Source organism: Triturus cristatus, chromosome 2_1 (assembly GCF_964204655.1).
Source record: "Triturus cristatus chromosome 2_1, aTriCri1.1, whole genome shotgun sequence".
Lineage (NCBI taxonomy): Eukaryota > Metazoa > Chordata > Amphibia > Caudata > Salamandridae > Triturus > Triturus cristatus.
The window spans coordinates 457,834,856-457,857,010 of record NC_140581.1 but is presented as its reverse complement, the minus strand read 5'-3'; the positions used below and the strand labels follow the sequence as shown (position 1 = coordinate 457,857,010).

At 44.6% G+C, this 22,155-nt stretch overlaps 1 protein-coding gene across 1 annotated transcript in view; it reads left to right on the top strand.

The window, feature by feature from the left end:
- The window catches only part of PDE8B (phosphodiesterase 8B), a 977,294-nt gene that overhangs the window by 337,784 nt on the left and 617,355 nt on the right, over positions 1 to 22,155 (top strand). The window contains exon 2 of the mRNA XM_085632271.1: positions 4,206 to 4,265. Coding sequence (XP_085488397.1) covers positions 4,206 to 4,265 — 60 coding nt within the window. The remainder of the gene's footprint in view (positions 1 to 4,205; positions 4,266 to 22,155) is intronic.

Genomic DNA, 22,155 nt, shown 5'->3' with positions numbered 1-22,155 from the left:
GCCACCTAGGAGCTCAGACGGACACTGGATAGCGGGGGTGCCACCCTAATCCTGCTAGATCTATCGGCAGCATTTGTTACTGTCAATCATAGGCTGCTGAATGGCCGGATTGCCACCTTTGGGATCAGGGATAAAGTGCTCCCCTGCCTTCCTGTTGGAGCGATCACAATGGGTTACTTTAGGTGACTATGTATCCCTCCCTTTTTCCCTGCTGTGTGGGCTACCTCAGGGATCTTCCCTGAGTCTCACTCTTTTTAAACTTTACATCACTCCACTGGCCAGACTAATAAAAAGTTACAGTGTTTCCCTAGTATCTTATGGGGACGACACAAATAATTGTCTCTATAAGTGGATCACAGCAAACAGTTTCCACGACTGCATGAGTCACATCGGGAACTGGATGTCAGACAATTGTCTGAAACTAAACTCCCCCAAGACAGAGGTCTTGCTTTTTGTTAGCAATCCTCATTTCTGGACTAGTAACTGGGGGCCAGCTCAGCTCGGTTCCCTACCCGTGCCTGTTCTTAAAGAAAAGATCTGGGAGTCATTATGGACGCTAAGTTGTCCTTTGAAGCTCAGATCATCTCTACCACATCAAGTTGCTTTTTTATCCAAAAAATCTTGAGGAAGGTACTACCCTCAATACCGCTAGAACAAAGGAAAACAGTGATATCCGTCCTGAAATCCTCAAAACTTGATTATTGCAATGCCGTACTTACCAGCGCAACAAGACGCAGCATCCTAAAAACTGAAGATCGTACAAAACACGTCAGCCAGGGTTTTCCTAGGAATTCCCCAGAGTCAGTGACCGCCGCTCTCCTCTAACTTCACTGGTTGCCGGTAGCAAAGCGGATTCAATTTAAATCCCTTTGCATTGCCTTTAAATCACTCAACCAAACGGGCCCTGCCCAGTTAGCTAGCCATCTCAAACGCTATGTCCCAGCCAGGTCATTAAGATAAGCAGATCTTGGAAATCTGATCATTCCCAGGATAAAAAAGACCAAGTGGGTTGGAAAGAATTTCATTACAACCACAGCCAAATTGTGGAACTCACTGCCCACCTCTCTTAAGAAAGAGACTAACTTGCTAACTTTTAGGAAGAGACTAAAAAGATGGCTCTTCAGGGCATAAAACACACATCTCCCCAGTACCTAGTTGCACGTGCTTTCAGGTAGCACCTAGACACCTCAGGGTATTGCTGCACTTTATAAATCAATCATTCATTCATTCAAGCTGCTGCTAGGTTCTGGTTTGTTCAGGAAAATATAAAAGTATAAAACTAGGCTTCCTCCCCTTGAATAGTCTGCCATTAGAGCCCATAATTGTTTCAATAATCTCCTCCTCTCCCGTGCTCACAAAAGATGGATTACTGAAGGTTCTGAGGTTACCCAGAACTTACCCAGAGGACAGCCACCGTTTTCTCTGGAAGGACAAAAACATAGTCCTTGTAAGTTACTTTTTCAGGGCTGTATGTCAAAATATGTTGTCACCAGAATAATGATTACAGCAGAGATGATGGTAGGTATAAATAGATAAGTATAGATAGTCTATTCTTAATTCCATATCTATTTACCTTGCGGATATGTATATCTTTGTGAAGCTGAGTTAATGGGTTACAATCAATACTTCTCCCTGTGTGCTGAGAGAGCGTTGTTGGAAGTTTGCGATTGAGTTAAGATTTGTCGGTGCACTCCGCCGGTCCGTAGTCCCAGAAGGAGCAACGTTGTGGACATATATATATATATATTTATATATTACCTACTGACGGTCGCCAGTAGGTAGTTATAGTTAGGACCACGTTTCCATAGGAAATCCGCAACATTCTATTTTGAATAACTTTGGCGCCGGTCGACGAATCCTCGCGAAGTTTTCAAAATAGGTGGGGCGCTACGCTCCGCTCCTACCCTGAAAGTCTCGGGGGGATTCGTCAAGCGGGGGCTGAGATAAAAGGGGGGTCCCAAAACGCGTTTTTCCCATGCATTTTTCCATAGGACCTTTAGACAGGGCTACAGCCCGAACGGCTGAACAGAATTACTAGAAATTTGGCAGAGAGGTAGTCCTCAGGTCAAGGAAGTGCCTTTTGTAGGTTTGGTGTAAATCTGTTCAGTAGATTCTGAGAAAATAGCCTTTAAATCAATATATATATCTGAGCCAGCTTACGGTGCGCTTACGGTACGCTTACCGTACGCGTACGGTGGCGTGCGCGAGCGCGATTCTGATTGGCTCTTAGATCTTAGTAAACATTCGAATCGGCCGAAACCAGGAAGCGGCCGCCGCCATTTTCTCTCTCGCACCGAGAGTTAGGTTTTAAAATAAAGCCAAAAAACATGTAAAGGGGCTGTTTAGACAGCTCCCACACACATAGCCATGTTGAGGGAGTCCCCAAAGATCCCCAAGGCCAAAAATGTAATTTTTATTTTTTCGCTAATTTCGCCGATTACGCTTACCGTACGCGTACGGTAAAAAATTATAAAAAAAAACAAACTATCCACACTCTCCCCACCCCGTGTGCAATTGATGGCCGAAGGCCACCAATTGTGCATGGCTTATTAGAGGTGTGATAAACTCTAATATTTTTAAAAAAAATAATAAAAGAAAAAATTATCCACACTCTCTCCACCCCGTGTGCAAATGGTGCCCGAAGGGCACCATTTGTGCATGGCTTATAAAAATTACGAAAAATTAAAATATTACCTTTCAAAACGAAGTGCATCATATGTCCTCCATGTGCGCACGGTGCGCGAAGTGCATCGTGCGTACATGGCCCATCTAGCGTAACGTGGGCACGCGGTGCGCGTAGCGCACCGCGTGCCCACCGTGCGTGCACGGCACTAACTGCGTAAAGTGGGCGCGCGGTGCGCGAAGCGCACCGCGTGCTTATTGTGCGCGCACGGTGCGCGAAGCGCACCGTGCGCGCACGGAACGAACTGCGTTAAGTGGGCGCGCACGCCACAAATGGCGTAAAGTAACTTAGCATTTAAAAAAACGTACAAATTCACTGAAAAAACCATAGGTTTCACACACGTTATAGTTAGGAATTAGCATTTAAAAAACCTTGCAAATTCACTGAAAAAACCATAGGTTTCACACATGTTATAGTTAGCTGGACATTTTACTGATAAAAAACCAATGAAATTCCCCCGTTATAGTTACTGTAGGCAACTATAACTCACGCGACCGTAATCCTCTGCTGATGACATATGTGTCTTTATGAAAAAAAAATATTTGTAATATATGTATAGCTAAAATTTAATGGAAGAAGACATGGGCAAATAAGTGTCTAAATACAGTATTAGCATCAGCAGAGGATTGCGGTCGCGTGAGTTATAGTTGCCTACAGTAACTATAACGGGGGAATTTCATTGGTTTTTTATCAGTAAAATGTCCAGCTAACTATAACATGTGTGAAACCTATGGTTTTTTCAGTGAATATATATATATATATATATATATATATATATATATATATATATATATATAATGTTCCAATACGGCATTTTGCAGAACATCTGTCCTCCAAATTGTCTTTTCCCAAGCTACCCTGCAACAACAATTGCAATGTCGGAAGTTCTCTTCACTTGTAACTGTAAAGTTATTTTGTCTGTGTTATTTCACCCTGAGCCAGTAGTCTGCCTGTATGTCTCTAATAGATGTTGTATTTGTTTGTACTGTGATTGCTTGTGTATTGTGGATCCCAAGCCAGTATTTAGCAGTTGTTAAATAACACGGTGCCTTTAGCTGCACCTAACCTCACCCCGTTGCAGAACGTCTCCCAAATTGGTTATTAGAAATTGCTCTTTGAGAAGTTTCAGTTATCCGTTTGCTTTTTTTTACTGTATGTCTCTTGAAGTATAGTGCAGCCAAATAGATGTGCGTTGGCACACATGGCTGTTGTTCTGCCATTGCGCTTCCCGTGTGCTATAAGCATCCTCATTCTTCCAAAAAACCCTGGAAAAGTGTGCTCAGTAGTAGTAGTACCTATGTTCTCCCTTGGAGAAGCATGCGCCTTTGAACAACATTTAGTTAAGGCAAAGTAAAGCAATAAAGAAGGCTGCCACACTATAACAGAGGTTGGCAAATTAGTTAAACACAAGTAAACAATTAGCAAAAGAAAAATACAGCTTTGTACTTGATCACTTGATGTGTTTTAAGAACATTCGTGTTTTCATGAGTGGAAAGGTCTAATGCTGTTTTCTTGTCTTCAGCAGGTCTCCACGACAGAGGTGCGGCTTGGGCCAATGAGACTGACACAAGACCCTATTCAGGTAGGGTTTTTTTTATTTGAGACAATGATGTGAATTAATGCAGGGCAAGGGCAACTGGTTCATGGGAATAAAGGTTCGTGGGAATACAGGACATCACAGGCAGGGCGGAAATCTGTTGGTGCTGCAAATTGTTTGAGGAAAAGGAACTGCGCCTTTAAGTTCCATTTCACCATGTGCTTGAGGAACACAATTCAGTACTCATAAAGACATCTTGCAGTGCGTCATGTGGTGCTCCTGCAGCGGTATTATACTCACTCTTACACGCCTCTGTGAATTGCCAACAAAGTATTTAAAATGGAAATAACATGGGAATATAAAAGGCATATTCATATGAAGTTAGTACAGAAAGAAAAGACTGCCTCTCTCTGGAGCTTTACTAGGAGGGAGTTGGACATTTCGTGTCCGATTTACAAAGGTATGCAAGAGTATGCAACAGAGTACTGCTGTAGTACTAATTCCTGTACTCATAAATGCTTTTGTGAATTGGCGAACAAGGTTCGGATTTGTCAATATTTGGCACAACGCATCAAGATAACTTGTTTCATTGGGTCAAATGAGGAAAGTAGGAATGTGCCACATTTACTAATAAATGGCACATTACTGCATTCTACCTCTGCTGATGCACTATATGTTGCCTAGAACCAACCCAGGCACCCTTGCATAATGGTGCGAAGGTGCCTGCATTGCAGGCAGGATTGCTTTTGTGCAGGAAGAAACACCTTCCTGCACAAAAACAATCCCAATTGCAGCATACTTAGAAAGAGGAAAAAAGGAGGAGTAAGAAAGGATGCTGAGACAAAATATCAGAGAAAATATATGGTGTGCATGAAATATTGTGTCAAGAATTATTTTTTTCCCGCTTATATCTATTACTGCCCAATCCCTCTGTGATATGGAGCATGATCAGTCGTGGCGAGAGTGGAATGTCTCATCTCAGGACTTCTGATAGAAATGTGGTCACCCCTCTCCAGAAACGTGATAATGCAATATTACATCCCTGTCCTTATAATTTAAGAATGTTCGCTATGATCGGTTGAGGGTGGGCGCCCGGCTGTGGCTTCTGTAGTAGCGCCTCATGTGCGCGCTCTATGATAAAGCATGGAAAGACTGTACCTGGCGGGAGCCACTCCGTGAGCCACTTGGCTAGGAAGTCCTCCACACTGCCGCCCTCACAGCCTTTGGGGAACCCAATGAAGCGGAGGTTGTTCCTCTGGGCGTGCCCTTCTGCGTCTTCCACCCGTGTCGCCAGGCCTCTCGTAAGCGTTTCTAGGGTGCTGATTTTTTTCTGGAGTGTAGTCACTGTGTCCTCCACCGTTGATTTCCGGGATTCTGTTTCAGTGATGCATTGTGCTGCGTTCCTGAGGTCTTGTCGGAGCAGCACAACGTCGGAGCCCACGGCGCCAATTTTGGCTTTGAGCATTTCTCAGGACTGTGTGGTTGCCGCCAGCAGCGTAGCATTATCCGGTAAGGCCGCTTACTGATCGCTGGCTGAGCTGGCGCCTGGGCTGTCGCTCTAGTGTACTTATCCATTGTACTTTGTTTGGATATCGCACCAGGCGGCTTGTCTTTGGCCATATTGTATGGTTATGGAGTGGGAGATGGTTAATATACAGCGCCAAGTATTTCTCAGTATTCAAAACTTTCCACGGGTCTTTATCGCTGGGTGTTCTTCCTGATGAGCCTCCGGGTGTGGCGGCCAAGGGAGGGTACCATGCCCACAAACCGTATTAAACCTATTCCAACTGTCTCCGTGAGCCAGGCACCCCCACTCCCCCTATCGGACGCCGAGTCACTGCCCAAGGTCCACATAGGTCATCTAGGGCGGCCACTGGGTGTCGATGGGCGCCCCAGAAAAGGATGAATATTCAGGCCTCTATCTCCAATTGTGGGTCCAGTGCCTGAATAGGAGCCCCACTATCTCCACCAGGCAGCCAGGGGATGAAGAGGAGTCTATATTTGCCACCGGTTTCAGGTCGGTTGTCGAAAGGCACAGAGTCGTCAACTCGGTGGGCGCCTTATTTTCCGCCAAGGAACCCCTCAGTCTGGTAGCTTCGTTAGCGTTCACAGATAAAGAAGGGGGCTCGTCGAGTATACCTCAGCCCAATCCAGCTGTCAAGGCCCGGGCTGGTCGTGTGAAACGGGGTTTGGATTTTCTTGCCCCCATGCAGTATCGCTTTTATAAATCAATCATTTAATTTGTAGTGCGCACAACTTACCCGTAAGGGTTTCAAGGCGCTGGGGGGGGGGGGGGGGGGGCTTGCTGCTACTGGTCGAAGAGCCAGATCTTGAGTTGTCTCCTGAAGGTCAGCAGGTCCTTGGTTTGTCATAGGTAGAGGGGGAGGGTGTTCCAGGTCTTGGCGGTGGGGTGGGAGAAGGACCTGCCTCTGGAAGTGGTTCTACAGATGCGCGGGACCGTGGCCAGGGCGTAGTCAGCAGAGCGGAGTTTTCTGTTGGGTACGTAGAGGAGACTGCGTTGACTTGTTTGGTCATGGTGAGTTTCGAGTCGAGGATGACTCCCAGGTTGCGTGCGTGGTCGGTGGGGTCCGGGGGGGTCCCCGGTGATGCGGGCCACCATGAGTCGTCCTATGCTGAGGGGTTGGACCCGAGGATGAGGATCTCCGTCTTGTCTGAGTTAAGCTTAAGTCGGCTTTCCTTCATCCAGTCGGCGACTGCCTTCATTCCCTGGTGGAGGTTGGATTTGGCGGTGAGAGGGTCCTTGGTGAGGGAGAGGATCAGCTGAGTGTCTTCGGCGTAGGAGATTATGTTGAGGTCGTGCTGTCGGGCGATGCGTGCTAGTGGTGCCATGTAGACGTTGAACAGCGTCGGGCTGAGGGAAGATCCTTGTGGGACGCCGCAGAGGATCTCGGAGGCCTTGGACCGGAACGGGGGAGGCGGACTCTCTGAGTTCTGCCTGAGAGGAAGGAGGTGGTCCAGTCCAGGGCCTTCTCCCGGATCCCTGCGTCTTGGAGTCGCGTGCGTAGTGTGCGGTGGCAGATGGTGTTGAAGGCGGCAGAGAGATCCAGGAGGATGAGGGCCGCTGTCTCGCCATTGTCAAGAAGGATCCTGATGTTGTCTGTGGCAGCGATGAGGGCGGTCTCGGTGCTGTGGTTGCTGTGGAATCCTGATTGGGAGGGGTCCAGGATGTTGTTGTCTTCGAGGTGACGGGTGAGCTGGGTGTTAACTATCTTCTCGATGACCTTTGCTGGGAACGGAAGCAGGGAGAGGGGTCGGAAGATCTCTAGGTCGCTCGGATCTGCCTTGGGTTTCTTCAGTAGGGCGTTGATCTCTGCGTGCTTCCAGTTCTCAGGGAAGGTATCGGTCTCGAAGGAGAGGTTGATGATTTTGTGCAGGTGGGGTGTGATGAAATTGTTGGCTTTGTTGAAGATGTGGTGTGGGAGAGGGTCGGACGGGGATCCGGAGTGGATTGTGCTCATGGTCTTGATTGTGTCCTCGATGCTCACATTGGCCCAGGTTGTCAGGGTGTCGTGGGCGGTGGGGTGCGGTGGGTCCGGTGCGGCGAGGTCTGCAGGGGTCATCCGGGGTTTGAAACTGTCATGGATGTCGGTGATTTTCCGGTGAAAGAAGGTGGCGAGGGAGTCGCATAGGGCTTGCGATGGCGGGATGTCGTTGGCGCTGGAGCTGGGGTTGGAGAGTTCCTTCACGATGGTGAAGAGTTCCTTGCTGTTGTGTGCGTTGTTGTCAAGGCGGTCTGTGAAGGAGGTCCTTTTGGCGGTCCTGATGAGGTGGTGGTGGTTGCGGATGGCGTCTTTGTGTGCGGCGCGGCTGTCAAGCGTCTTGCCGTTGTGCCATATGTTCTCCAATTTCCGGCAGGTGCGCTTTGAGTCGAGGAGTTCCGGGGTGAACCAGCTGACTCTTTTGCTGGTGTCTCTGTTGGTGGGTTTTTCAGCGGGGCTACTGTGTTGGCGCAGCCGTTCATCCAGCGTTCGAGGGTGAGTGCACCATCATCGGGATTGGTGGGGTTGGTCGGAGGGTTGAGTGCGAGGCTTGTCTGTAGTTGTTCTTCAGTGACTTTGCCCCAGCAGCGGCGGGGGGTCTGTAGGGTGCGGTGGTGTGTGAGGGGTTTTCGGAAGGAGAAGTGTCTGATTTGTCTCAGAACCCCCTGTGGCTCGGCGTCTTCTATGCTGTGGCTCTATATGTCTGTAGTGATTTCAGCGAGGGCCCGAGGTAGGCCGCAGTTTGTTCGTGCTTCTTTAAGCAGCACTATCATCACCCAGTCGGCTGATCTCCACCCTATCTTCAGGGCCGTCCAGACACCTACCACTCACCACTTCCACCAAGAATGGAGGCGGGAGGGGACGCAGGAGCTCCGGCTGCATGCCGTGAGTTCAAAGGAACCGGGCGGCTCTCGCTCTGTCACGCCCGTGGCCCAGGGCCAGCTCTAGGGCGGCGCGATCTGTGCCATCGCACCGGGCGCTGACCTGGGGTGGGGGCGCCATGTTCATTGCTTTTTAAAGCACCGGATGCCGCGTACTTTGTCCCCGCATTAAAAATGACAACTCCAGTGATTAATGTTCTTCCTGGAGAGAGTCCAGAGCTTTGTCTACTGAAAGTTTTGACTGATAGGGCAGAGGGTTAACATGCCTGCTGCAAAGAACGTGCGGTTTTGTCAGAGTTCCTTTTCTTACTTGCAGGTTATAAGTGGAAATCTTAATATAGAGCAGTGAGCTGTTAACTGCCATCAAAAGCTGCATGCAAACTGCAAGGAAAATATTAGAGCTATATATTTTGTGCCCAGACTTAGTTGTTCTTATATTGCAAAAACGGTTCATTTGGGTAGAAATCAATTCTTTTTATTAAAGAAAACCCCTAACAATGGTGTTAAATTTAAAATTCTGAATTTGTGCTTTTCCATTGTAAGGACTCTTAAACTTTACTGCCTACCAGTATGGGTGACATGTGACTCCTACCCCTAGTAGGCTTCTGTCTTATGCAACATTTCCTATATACTGATTTTCACAGCGATGATTGATTGTCTCTGTGCCATAATGCGTGTGATGTAAAGTTTTCTGACATCTTCAACTGGCATGAGTGGCACTATAAAACGAAATGAATCTAAGAGACAGTGGTTTTGGAGACTTGAGAGGCACTGTCAAATTGTTGTAGTGAGGGAATCTGTGGTAAAGGTGGTCATTGGGGGGGCGCCAACAAACATTGTCGCACAGGGCGCCACCTGTGCTAAAGCCGGCCCTGCCGTGGCCTGGTCTAACCATCGATGTTCCGGTGCAGCAGATGCTGGGCGTTTAGCCACTCTGCTCGGCCTCACCTCTTTGGCACCGCCTCCTCTTGTTCTCCCACATGTAGATGTCCTAACGTGCCGGCTGCGCGTCTTCTCGAGTGGTGCGTCTAGGCTGCTGCGCCGGGCCGAACGTTGTGCAGTTGACTACCGCAGCCGAGAGTCGAATTTGCGTCCACTGGAGCTGCCAATGTATACCAGCAGGGTGTCTTGGGACTTCGCAGAGACTCTGGATTGAGCTAAATAAGCGGTTGGGCAGGATTAATGTAGGATTTTTTCCAGGGCTACGGGAGCCTCGCTAAGGCGCATCCGCCATGGTCAACTGCCAGGCTACGTCCCCGTGTCAAGAATTTTGAGGCCAAACATTTTGTGAATGTGAGTTTCTGTAGGTAAGCAAAGATTTACTATATATAACTCCACATATGTGCACCTACACGATATACATATCTTCAAGGTATGTAGATGTGAAGTTAAGAAAAGTAAATCTATACTTACCTATTTACACTTACCTTCTCGATATTTTGTTCCTTGATATTTTTGATACAATCTTCTGTACACACAATATTTCTGTTTCCAATGTTCTGTCAGTGATCCAAATAATGATATTACTCCTCATTGCGACTCTTTTGGGAAGGTGTACAATTTTGACGCATTTCCAGTTTTACTTGTCTTGGTAAATCTGAGAATGAGTCAAATTGCATGGGTGGATACGTGGGAACACCCACTCATTCCCAAGTTACCCCTTTCTGGCGCAAAGCAATATACGGAAGTCACTTGAACTGCCTTGCATTACTCCAGATTTACCAATCCACCCAGTGCCACACAGGGTGGCTTTGCATGGCTTGGCAAATCTCACTTAAGGATTGTGTCGCCCTTGCATAACACTGCATGGTAAATCTGGGCCCTAGTGTTTATTGAAATGATATGTGTTATTTTAGAGATAATTGTTTTTCTTCTAAAAACCCATGCATATTTTAGAAATAGGTCAACCAATTCAGAGTTCTAAGTCTAAGTGGATTCCTCACCTAGTAAAGAAAAGTGCATAACCTGTTTCTTTTCATTTTTTATTTATTAAAGAAGGTATTGGTTTGAGTGACATCATGTAATGTCTGTTCAATATTGTCTATCAGCAGATGGTAAACTTACTAGCAAATCCGTCTTTGTATCCTTAAATTGGAAGGATCATTCACGGCAAATAGAGCACATCTAAAGTGTTGGGCACATATCACCAACAACATTCTGTCACTATTAGGGGTTCCTTATCGAATGCTTTGGATGTTTCTAACCACTCTATGGATGGCTTGCTAGTTAATACGTATACCCATTTGCCACTTCAACAAGTGTATTTTCTTGTTTCAATCCAAGATGTCTTCCACAGATATCAATAGCATGCTTAACCTAATCCCAGATGGCTGCATAGCTCATCCAGTTCAAGAGAGAAAGCCACTGGCACATTCTCTTCCTGAGCCATCCTTGCATTGCAGTTTTGACTGTAGTCTTTGTTGTTTTCTTGTTTCTACATTGCATATCCTGGTTATTGTTTAATATTTCACCACCCGGACTAAAGTTTGGGTTTTTGGAGATCAGTCTTATCCTTCTGGTGACCAGTTTGGCTGTGGTGGGGTCAATTAGGGATGAAACCAGGCTTCATCTATCAAGATTACTGTACCTGCTCCTTGACCAATGGTTGGTTTATATACGGGCATACTGGACAGAGGTTAAAAATCAGAAGCCTGGCTTTGGGGCATTGTACCATCGCTGTTCACTTGATTGCTGTGAAGCCTTGCCGCTTCTGCGCCTGCCCATTCAATGTGACACCTTGCTGTGCCTCTGTTCACTAGCTCATTTGTTAACAGGAGGATGAACAATATACTAAATGTCTGACCATGCTCTTCAGTGCCATGCTACCCAGTTCCAGTTATTAAAAAGACAGTCAAAACAGCAGAGCAACTCTTTGGGCTACTGGGGGGGAGGAAATGACTGTTTACTTTTTAGACAAGGGACACTGTACCCACTCACAATGATCGAATTATTCTTGAGGTTGGAGACATACTTTAATAGAATGCTTTTGTCTTGGTTCCTTATATTGAGTTGTTATTATATTGCTTTGGTCTGTTATTTTAGTTTGTCATTTGAAACATTTCTGTTAATACTTCACATTTCTTAATGGTTGTGACCAGCATGTAACAATCTTCTCAAATTTTATCAGAGGTTGAAGCACCTCTACTACCTTGGAAAACATATTTGACTGGAGACTGGAGACTATGAAAGCATTCCAAAGATCAATGTTGGAGAACGTATGGATAAATGTGGTAGCAGAACATTATAATTATTGGGAAGTGTACTAGGCGAGGATAAGATGATTTTTTATTTCATTGACATATTGTAGGTTTTGTACTTGAAATTTAATTTTGTGAGACCGATGGATTCTCTTTTAACCTCTTCAATGCCCGTGACGAGCTGGTCTCGTCATGGGCCGCGGTAGCGCTGTGCCCATGACGAGACCAGCTCGTCACAAACCCCGCCCGCTAATGAAACGGCCGGCACAGGGCGGGGAAAGGGGCGGGCACTGAAGGGGTTAAGGGACCAACTTGTCAGATGTACAAACAACCTACTCATCCAATAAAAGCTTTTGACTCAAAAGACTAAGTTAAAAGAAGAGGTGACTTAGCAGAAGTTATGTGAGAAAGAAATGAAGAATATAGGAACAGATGAAGCAAAAGTCCTAAAAGTGAGTGAGCTTGGAGTGTATGTTAAGGGGCAAAAGAATGAAATTATTGCAAGGAGAAGCCCATAAGATCTTAATGGGAGCTGTCATTGTTGTAGAGAATTGGGGCACTTGTCGAACAGTTTGAGTTGTTATTTGGGCACTCCTGTATTCTGCAAGAGTGGTAAATGTGGACATAAAGCAAGGTAAAGTATGTGCATTGGAAAATAATGCAAGGGGAGGCCAACAAATTGGTTTTACATGTGTGTGTGAGAGGGAGACTGAAGATAATAGTGAACTGGAGATGTCAGTGTTTGAAACATGATTCGGCGGGAGCAAGATGTAGGTGTTAGCAGTTTTGAGAGTCACTGTGAACCATGCTAAAGATGATTCCTAAAAGAAAATATTTGTGAAAGGTATTTTTATTATTATTGTTAGCACTTGCATATCGTGCAGTCTAAATTAAGCAGGATAGAAAATGATCACAAATTTGTTTGTGTGCATGGCGCAGATGCAGATTAGATTTAGGGACAGAAATGCTGCAGGGAAAGCATTTCTGGTGAGTAAGGGGACATCCTATATGGATGGACACACAGAAGAGATTTGGTGACTACGCTGGATCCCAACACAGTTAGCCTATGATATTGATAATGAGGTCTGTGGAAGAGACCTAAGTCCTAAGACATAATCAAGGATGTTCCACCACCTAGTGATAAGAATTAGGTGAGGTGTTTTGAATTCCTTCTAGTGAATAGCAGTATATTATCTTATATTTTTTTTGAAAGATGTTGCCAGTAAAGTAATGCCAGCGATAGGAATGATAACAAATGAGTTTACCTACCATTATAATGAACATAGACACACGGCTAGAACAATGGACAGGGTACTTGGTGAATGGTCAAAGTAAGAGAATTTTATTTTCATTTACTGGTAGAGTATTTGCCTTGTTTACGTAACAAAGCAGACAATTAACTAGCAATAATTCTATAATTCTTCATTCCATGATGATGAAACATTTGTGGGAGAAGCACCTGGCTGGTAGGGTGGAGTTGGTTGTAAGAGTGTAGAAATTATGAAATTTTGTTGAGCGTGAAGAAAATAATAGTCTAATTATGGGAAACAAGATCTGCACTATCAGAAGGAGATAAAACATATTGGAATATCAGAGAAGAGTTCAACCTTTGATCTAGAAGAGTGTGTTAGGGAATGTAACTAGTACCATTGATGACAATGAGGTGTAGGAAAATTAATTTGGCGTATGAAGTACACATGGGCAGAAAATTGTCAAAAGCTGGGCTATGTCAATGATATTGTTAGCCTAGAATGGAAACTCAGGTTGAGAAGTAGTGAGAGTGAGAGTGAGAGTGTGTGTTTGTGCTGTGCTCTACCAGTGAAAAGTTAGGGTTACTAAAAGATATCTACTCTCGCCTTTGGAGGATCCCTTTAATCCATGGATGAAATTGGCCTCTCTCATTGGATCTACTGCAATTCCACCTTCTTGAACTATATAATATATTGGTGGACTATCACTTCAAGTGGCTGATATAGTGGTGGCCGCAAATACCAAAGTGGTGATTGACTTTTTGAGAGTTGTATTTATGAGTGAAGAGGCATCAGAAATTATTAACAACAATAATCTGCAGTTTGTGTTGGAAGGCATGAGGTATTTCCTGGAAGCTTATTTTTGGAATGGCTCACGCACTCTAGTTTGTACTTTTTTTATGCGTAATAACATTTTCTCTTTGGGTTTTAGCATGCAATAAGGTATTGCCTTCCTGGAAGACACAACTGTGAATCCGCAACTAACTACTCTATTGCCCAGTGGCCAATAGATTAATGGATAAAATGAATAGGGAAATTAAAGAATGTGTACAGATGGCCATGCCAAATAAAGAACCAGTTAAGAAATCTCTGAGAGAGAGAATGTAGCTATATCACACTATTTCCAATAGTGTGACAGAGATATTGTGTTTTCAAATGTTGTGTGGAAGGATGACGGGGCAAATCTTCAATCTGTGTGGTTGTCTGACGCAGACCAAACGAGACACTGTGAGTCTAGTTAAATTAAGTATAACAAACGGTACAATAGGAGAATAAGAGAAGTGATGTGAAAACTATGATTAATTTGATAGATTTTATATTTGTAAAGCATTAGTGTACACTCCTTAAAGCATCTAAAGGCTAGCAAAAAAGCCTAATGCATTGCACAAACAATGTAGCTAAAATCAAGAATAAAGGAGCACCAGAAAGCAGTAAAATCAGAAATTCAGCAAAAATACGTCTTATGACATTTCTTGAGTGTGAGATAGCTTTCAAAGTACTGAAAGTGCAATTGGATTTCAATCCAGACATTAGGATCTAAGATTCTTAGGGAACGACTTCAGTGGCTCCTGCTATGGAACGGGGGTGGTGAGGCGGGGCGGTGGGGGAAGGATAAATAAAATATCACTTACTTGATTATGGCTGCAGCTTCTCCTCTGTCCTCTTCACTTCCTGGCTCCGGGCAGCACACAGGCTCCCCTAAGCCAATCACGACACTGCTGTCACCAGCATGACAGCAGCACCGTGATTGGTCTGAGCGGCCTGTTTGGCCACTCAGAGAGTGCCTAGAAGCCTTGTGACTGTTCTCTGCCAGCTGTGAAACACACTCAGGTGGAGAAATGCCCAAGACGGCCTGCCAAGCTGCATTGCGCACTTATGGTGCACAAACCACTCGTCCTCCCTGTGACTCCGGCCCCACCCCACCCTTACATATCCCGTAGCCTCTACCAAAAATAAAATGATAATAAAAATGTTATTATCATTAGATATTTGCTTTTTCCACTGCTCTGTGGGATGTGCAGGCGTATACAGAAGTGATGGGCGCTCCTCACTATGGCTTATGGTGTGGTTCGTTGGCCATTGTAGGTCCTGAAATCGTTGAATGTTCTGACAAGTCCTGAGGTGCACAGGATGCCGGTGGGTCGCCCATCCCTATTGCCACAGTCCTACCGACAGGGATGAGTCGGACAGTGTACAGCCGGCCTGCCCACTGCCGCTCAAAATAGTACAGGAGGGGGATGGCATACGATGAAGCAGTCCTCTTACCACAGTCCTGTGAGGTATGCCTGTTGTGGAGTCACAGCCAGGCGGCCAAAAGGGACAGAGCTAACAAGAGTGGGCACGTTGTCAGCGGGTCAATTAAGGCCGCACTAATGGTTTTTCTTGATGAGATGATTGAGAAGCATGTACACTGGAAAAGTCAGCACTCATAGTGAACCCCTGAGGAAGGTTCACAAAACACAATCTCCAAAGTTGCAGGTGTGGGGTTAAACTCGAGGGAGCCCCCGCTCTGGAATTCTCTTGTCAGCATCTAGGTACACTCCTGGACTTGTAGTACGCCATAAGCAGAGGAGGTGGTGACATGAGGTCCTTGATGTCCCGTGGACCTTGCAGGAAGACCTAGAGCAAGCCAACTAGCCCTTGGAGACTCTTGGGGACATAGACAGCAAAACGAGTCCAGTCCTCCTGCAGGGTAGGCGCAGTAGGCCAACACACAGAACATAAACAAAGTGGCATTCTCTTCTACAAGTCAGCACGCAGCAGCAGTAGGCCTACACAACAATGCAGTGCAGAGTAGCAGTCCAACCTTGCAGCACAGTAGACCTTGTTTCTGGCGGAAAGTCCTTGTCCCAATAGAGTTCTGATTTTGTAGTGTGTGAGGTTCAGCATTTACACTTTGCTGCCCCTGTTCTTGAAGGTTGGAGAAGCTTCATAACTATCCTTTGCGGTCCCCAGGGTCCCCTTCCTGCACTCCATGGCTCCAGACACTCAACAGAGTGGTATACAGCTCTTTGTATGAGGTGAGTCATAGTCCTATACAGATGTAAGTGCCAGCTCCTCCTTCCACCTAATTCAGGAAGACCCATCAGCCTGGTAATGGGCAATTAATATGCAAATGCCACACACAAGCTCCCTTTGTTTGTGACTGTCTAGTGGGAATGCACCAATCCCAGCTATCATCTACCCTAGACGTGTAATCATAAAAAGGCAAAAGCACAGAATGGTTAAAGTGTGAAAATGCAACTTTCTAAAAGTGGCATTTTCAGACTTACAACTTAAAATCCGACTTCACCATAAGTTGTGATTTTAATTTTAAATTGTGAGCCCAGGGACACCACACTCTAGGTACCTATCTCTTCCCAATTGAAAATAAAAGTTAAAAGATGTTCTAGGGTAACCCCAAGGCTATGTTATGGAAAGATAGCCCTTGCAATAGTGAAAAACATATTTAAATGTTTTTCACTATCTGGACATGCTAAACTTAAGAGTACATGTCCAACTTTTTAAACACACTGAACCCCACCCTTGAGAGTAACTAGGGCCTACCTTAGAGGTGACTTACATACAATAAAAAGGAAAGGTTGGGCCTGGCAAGTGGGTACACTTGCTAGGTCGCATGGCAGTTAAAACTGAAGACACAGGCTCTGCAGTGGCAGGCCTGAGACATGTTTGAAAGGCTACTGTAGTGAGTGGCACAATCAGTGCTACAGGCCTACTAGTAGAATTTAATTTACAGGCCCTGGGTACATATAGAGCTCTTTCGTAGGGACTTACAGCAAATTAAATATGCCAGTTATCGGGAAACCCTTGTGAACACATTTTATAGGACAAAGCACCTGCACTTTAGCACTGGTCAGCAGTGCACAGATCCCTAAACGCCATCAAAAATAGGTGAGAAAAACAGGAGGTCAGAGGACAGAAAGTTAGGGAAGACAACGCCAAGGATGCCAGGTATAACACTTCTCATATACATTCTTAAGCTTAGACAAACTCAGATAAATCCTACACATTGGTTGTGGCCTGTACACTTGCACACAATTGTAGTACATGTTTGTTTGAGAAAGGGAAACAGCCATTACAACGTGGTCATAACCACCGTGAATGTAAATGCTTGAACGGTAAAGGGATATGGTTAAAGTAAGTACAGACAAGAGTTAAACATAATATATATATATATATATATATATATATATATATATATATATATATACACACACACACATGCCTCATGAAACACTATAAACACTTTCCTTATATTAAGAAGAAGCCTGCACTCAATTTGAGTGCAGGCTTCTTCTTAATATGAGGAAAGTGGTTTATAGTGTTACATAAGGCATATGTGGTTTAGCCTCTTCTCTGCACCACCGTTGAGAAGGTATATATATACCTACCTACGCCAGTAGGTAGTTATAGTTAGGACCATGTTTCGATAGGAAAAACGTTTTTTGACTTGCCTATAACTTTGGTGCCCTTTGACCAATCTTCACAAAAGTTTCCCAAAAAAGTGCCCCAATGATTCTTGTTGTCCATGGAAAGGTTCAGCTCAATCCGTCAAGGGGGGATGGGAGGAAAAGGGGGTGGGGCAAATTTCTAACGTTCATTTCCATAGAGATTTTATACGCGACTACAACACAAACCGCTGGACTGAATTACAACAAATTTGGCAGAAAGGTAGCTCTTTGTCCAGAATGAACACTTTTTAGGTTTCGCCTAGACAGCACTTGCGCTGTGCTTGAGAAACCTTTTTCTTTATATAAACTTAAAGGGGACTTACATCCCGCCTCCTCTCTTTCCTGGCTTCTCATTCATTCCTGTGCGTGCCGCTTACCTTTCCTCCATTTCTCTTGGCTGTAGCATATTTCCCTGCATTTATCAATGCTTGTTCCTTGTCTGCTTCTCTTATCAGTTCCCCGCCGCCAAAATAATGTAAACATCCGCTTTGGTGGAACTATATTTTCATGAAGTTTTGCCTTTTACTCTTGCAGCATATTTATATAACAATTTATCATCCAGAGAGATTAAGTGATTTGCATAGTATCACAGGATGTTGCGCGGTGCTGCCGAGACTCAAACCGGGATCCCCTGCTCACGAGTCAGCAGCTCTGGCCACTGCGCCACATTCTCTCACTCCCATGTTATTGGTCAGGGAGCTCTTTCATTTTACTGAAGGATGATTGGTGAAAACTGTTCTTTGTTTATTACATAGGCAAATCAATGCATTACCAATGCGTGTTGCTATTTGGTGTAAACTCACTCAGTAGTTTTGACTTATTAAAAGAAATCCAAATTTGTATGTGCAGGGATGTGGATTCTCCAAGGATCCAACCGTCCCACGCTTAGTCACACTGCATTATATATATACATATATATATATATATATATCTTTTTTCCAATGGTCCGAGCCCTTAGGAGTCACTCGACAACTTTCCCGTCTCCTCTGCATTCCGACAATTGTTGTGGTAGCCCTACGCGTTTCGAGGCCGATTTGCCTCTCGTCAGGGGCTGGCTGCCATTTTCTGACGCACAGAAGTCTCTTATAGGCGTGCATAATTAGTTGATTGCACCCTGGTGGGCCGCGCTGAGCGCGCTATGAATACAGATGCACGCTGGGACATGTAGTCTTTTAAGAGTAATTTTCACCATTAGTGGGCTCCATGCGCCAGAATTAAAAGCAAATTATCTTCCTTAGTAGGATCGCGATGTAGAGGCATTCCTTGGTAGGTTTTGGGTCTGCTGTGCTGTCCGGGTTGGGCATAGTCCTAACCTTCAGCCTTGTTATTTATTAACAATGGTGCTCTCCTCACGCCGGGACAGGCGTGTTCAATATTTTTTCCAATGGTCCGAGCCCTTAGGAGTCACTCGACAGCTTTCCCGTCTCCTCTGCATTCCGACAATTGTTGTGGTAGCCCTACGCGTTTCGAGGCCGATTTGCCTCTCGTCAGGGGCTGGCTGCCATTTTCTGATGCACAGAAGTCTCTTATAGGCGTGCATAATTAGTTGATTGCACCCTGGTGGACCGCGCTGAGCGCGCTATGAATACAGATGCACGGTGGGACATGTAGTCTTTTAAGAGTAATTTTCACCATTAGTGGGCTCCATGCACCAGAATTAAAAGCAAATTCTCTTCCTTAGTAGGATCGCGATGTAGAGGCATTCCTTGATAGGTTTTGGGTCTGCTGTGCTGTCCGGGTTGGGCATAGTCCTAACCTTCAGCCTTGTTATTTATTAACAATGGTGCTCTCCTCACGCCGGGACAGGCGTGTTCAATATTTTTTTCCAATGGTCCGAGCCCTTAGGAGTCAGGAGGAGGACTGTGGTTGAGCAAGCATCCTGGGTATTTCTCGCGCTGCCTTTGATAAAGAAGCAAGAAGCTTTGAAACACATTAGGCACAGGAATAAAGAAATCGAGATGAAATGCTGCTTTCCTGTAAATAAATGGTTGTGAAACTTACCTGTTGTGGTGTGCATCCTCAAGAACGAGGCAAATTTTGGAAAATTGTTATCACGGCGGTTCCGGCCGTGGAGTGATGCACTGCCCAGAAAATGAAAATGGGACCGCAGAGATGGAATTATTCCTAATCATGTGCAGGCACAGCAGTGAATATTAAGGGAAGAGAGTGTTTCACCACGAGGCACACTGGAGAGCTGTTAAAAGAGTCCTGAAAATGGCGTGAGTACCCAAACCCACTGGAGCGGCAAATTATGCAGAAATTCGAACCACAAGTCCCAGCGTGCTTTGTGACTATAATCTATTAAGAGGACACACCGGAGACCAATAAGGTAAATGAATACGCAGAGGACTGTGGTTGAGCAAGCATCCTGGGTATTTCTCGCGCTGCCTTTGATAAAGAAGCAAGAAGCTTTGAAACGCGTTAGGCACAGGAATAAAGAAATCGAGATGAAATGCTGCTTTCCTGTAAATAAATGGTTGTGAAACTTACCTGTTGTGGAGTGCATCCTCAAGAACGGGGCAACTTTTGGAAATATATATATATATATATATATATATATATATATATATATATATATATATATATATATATATATATATATATATATATATATATATATATATATTCACTTAAAAAACCATAGGTTTCACACATGTTATAGTTAGGTGGACATTTCACTCGTAAAAAACCAATGAAATTCCCCCGTTATAGTTAGTTCAGATAACTATAACTCGCGCGCCCGCAATCCACTGCTCATGATGTCACATATTACATCACTCATGACATGGTCAGTGGCATCACTCATGAATCACTGATGACATCATCCTTGTGATAGAGTGGCGGTCGCGCGAGTTATAGTTATCTGAACTAACTTTAACGGGGGAATTTCATTGTTTTTTTACGAGTCAAATGTCCACCTAACTATAACATGTGTGAAACCTATGGTTTTTTAAGTGAATTTGCAAGGTTTTTTAAATGCTAATTCCTAACTATAAAGTGTGTGAAACCTATGGTTTTTTATGTGAATTTGTACGGTTTTTTAAATGCTAAGTTATGTATGTATTATTTTTTTTTCTTTTAAGGTTTTTCACCATGCGCGATTTAAAAAAAAAGAAAAAAAATGTTTTTTCACCCTTTGGGGTTCTTTAGGGTCCCCATGACAAAGGCTAGGGGGTCAGGAACTCTCTACCCTGCCCCCTTTTAACGTTCACCACCTCTCTTTTTCCCTCTCGCACCCAAAACAAACAAAATGGCGGCCGACACTTCCTGATTTTGACCGATTCGAACGTTGACTGACATGTAACCACCAATCAGAATTACGCTTGCGCACGTTAGGGTGCGCGCACCGTGTGCGCACGGTGTGCGGCAATAGATATTTATGTGCTTTAATTGCAATTTTCTCAGGAACTACTGAACAGATTGACACCATATATACAAAAGGCACATCCCTGACCTGAGGACTACCTCTCTGCCAAATTTCAAGTAATTCTGTTCAGCCGTTCGGGCTGTACCTTCGACTAAAGGTCCTATGGGAAATTGCATGGGGAACACGCGTTTTGGAACCCCCCTTTTTTCTCAGCCCCCGCTTGACGAATCACCCCCAGACTTTCAGGGTAGGAGCTGAGCGGAGCGCCCCATTAGTTTTGAAAATTTCGTGAGGATTCATCAACCGGCGCCAAAGTTATTCAAAATAGAATTTTCAGATTTCCTATGGAAACACGGTCCTAACTATAACTATCTACTGGCGAGTAGATTATATATATATATATATATATATATATATATATATATATATATATATGTGTGTATATATATATATAGTGTGTGTGTATTATACTTACTTGTTAAAGTTAACATATGCCTTTACCAACCATGTCTCTACAATGAAGGTTTCATGGTAAAGGCATATTTGTTGTAAAAATGTTCATTGTAAATGCATGTGTGGTGATGACGCATCCTTTGTACTGATGGCGTTGTAAAGGCATCCAGGGTATTTGCACGTGTGGTTCCGTCATACAAACTTTCAAAAATAAACACATCCGCCCATTGTTAACACCTGCTTCAAGGAGGCATTATTTTTTAACACAATGCCCCGTCTGTCTATCATAATAGATTGGCCTTTGTGTAAAACAAGTATGGGTATTTGCACTGATCTGCCCCAGTAATTCCACAGACCCCCTCCCCCATGCAAGCATGTCAAAGGCATATTTGCACTTAGAAAAAGTCTCCTTCTCAGCGCAAAATACTTTTTGCCCTTAATAGTAAATATCTTTGCGAGACTACGCTTTGCTTTGTGTAGATTTGTGCTGATTTCTCTTAGTAAGTCTCGGTGGGTAAATTTAATGCAGACCTGGGTATCTTCTACATCGTCTAGTAGCAGATCCCGTTATAGGATAATACAAGTGATAACAGCTTTTACAGAAAGCCACAAGCTTAATGTTATGATCTGTAAGCTGTGCTGTTTTGGAATCCTGTCTATGTCATGGAATGGAGTGATGCATTGAGTGATGGATCATCCATTCCAGGGCAGGGACAATGACTGGTCGGTTGGTGCTGCTGTATTGATCCTGCTCTATGCCGAATAAATCTTCTCTCTTGACTCATGGATGGATTTTTTGAGAGGGAGAAAAGCCTCTTCCAAGTTGAATCCTAGTT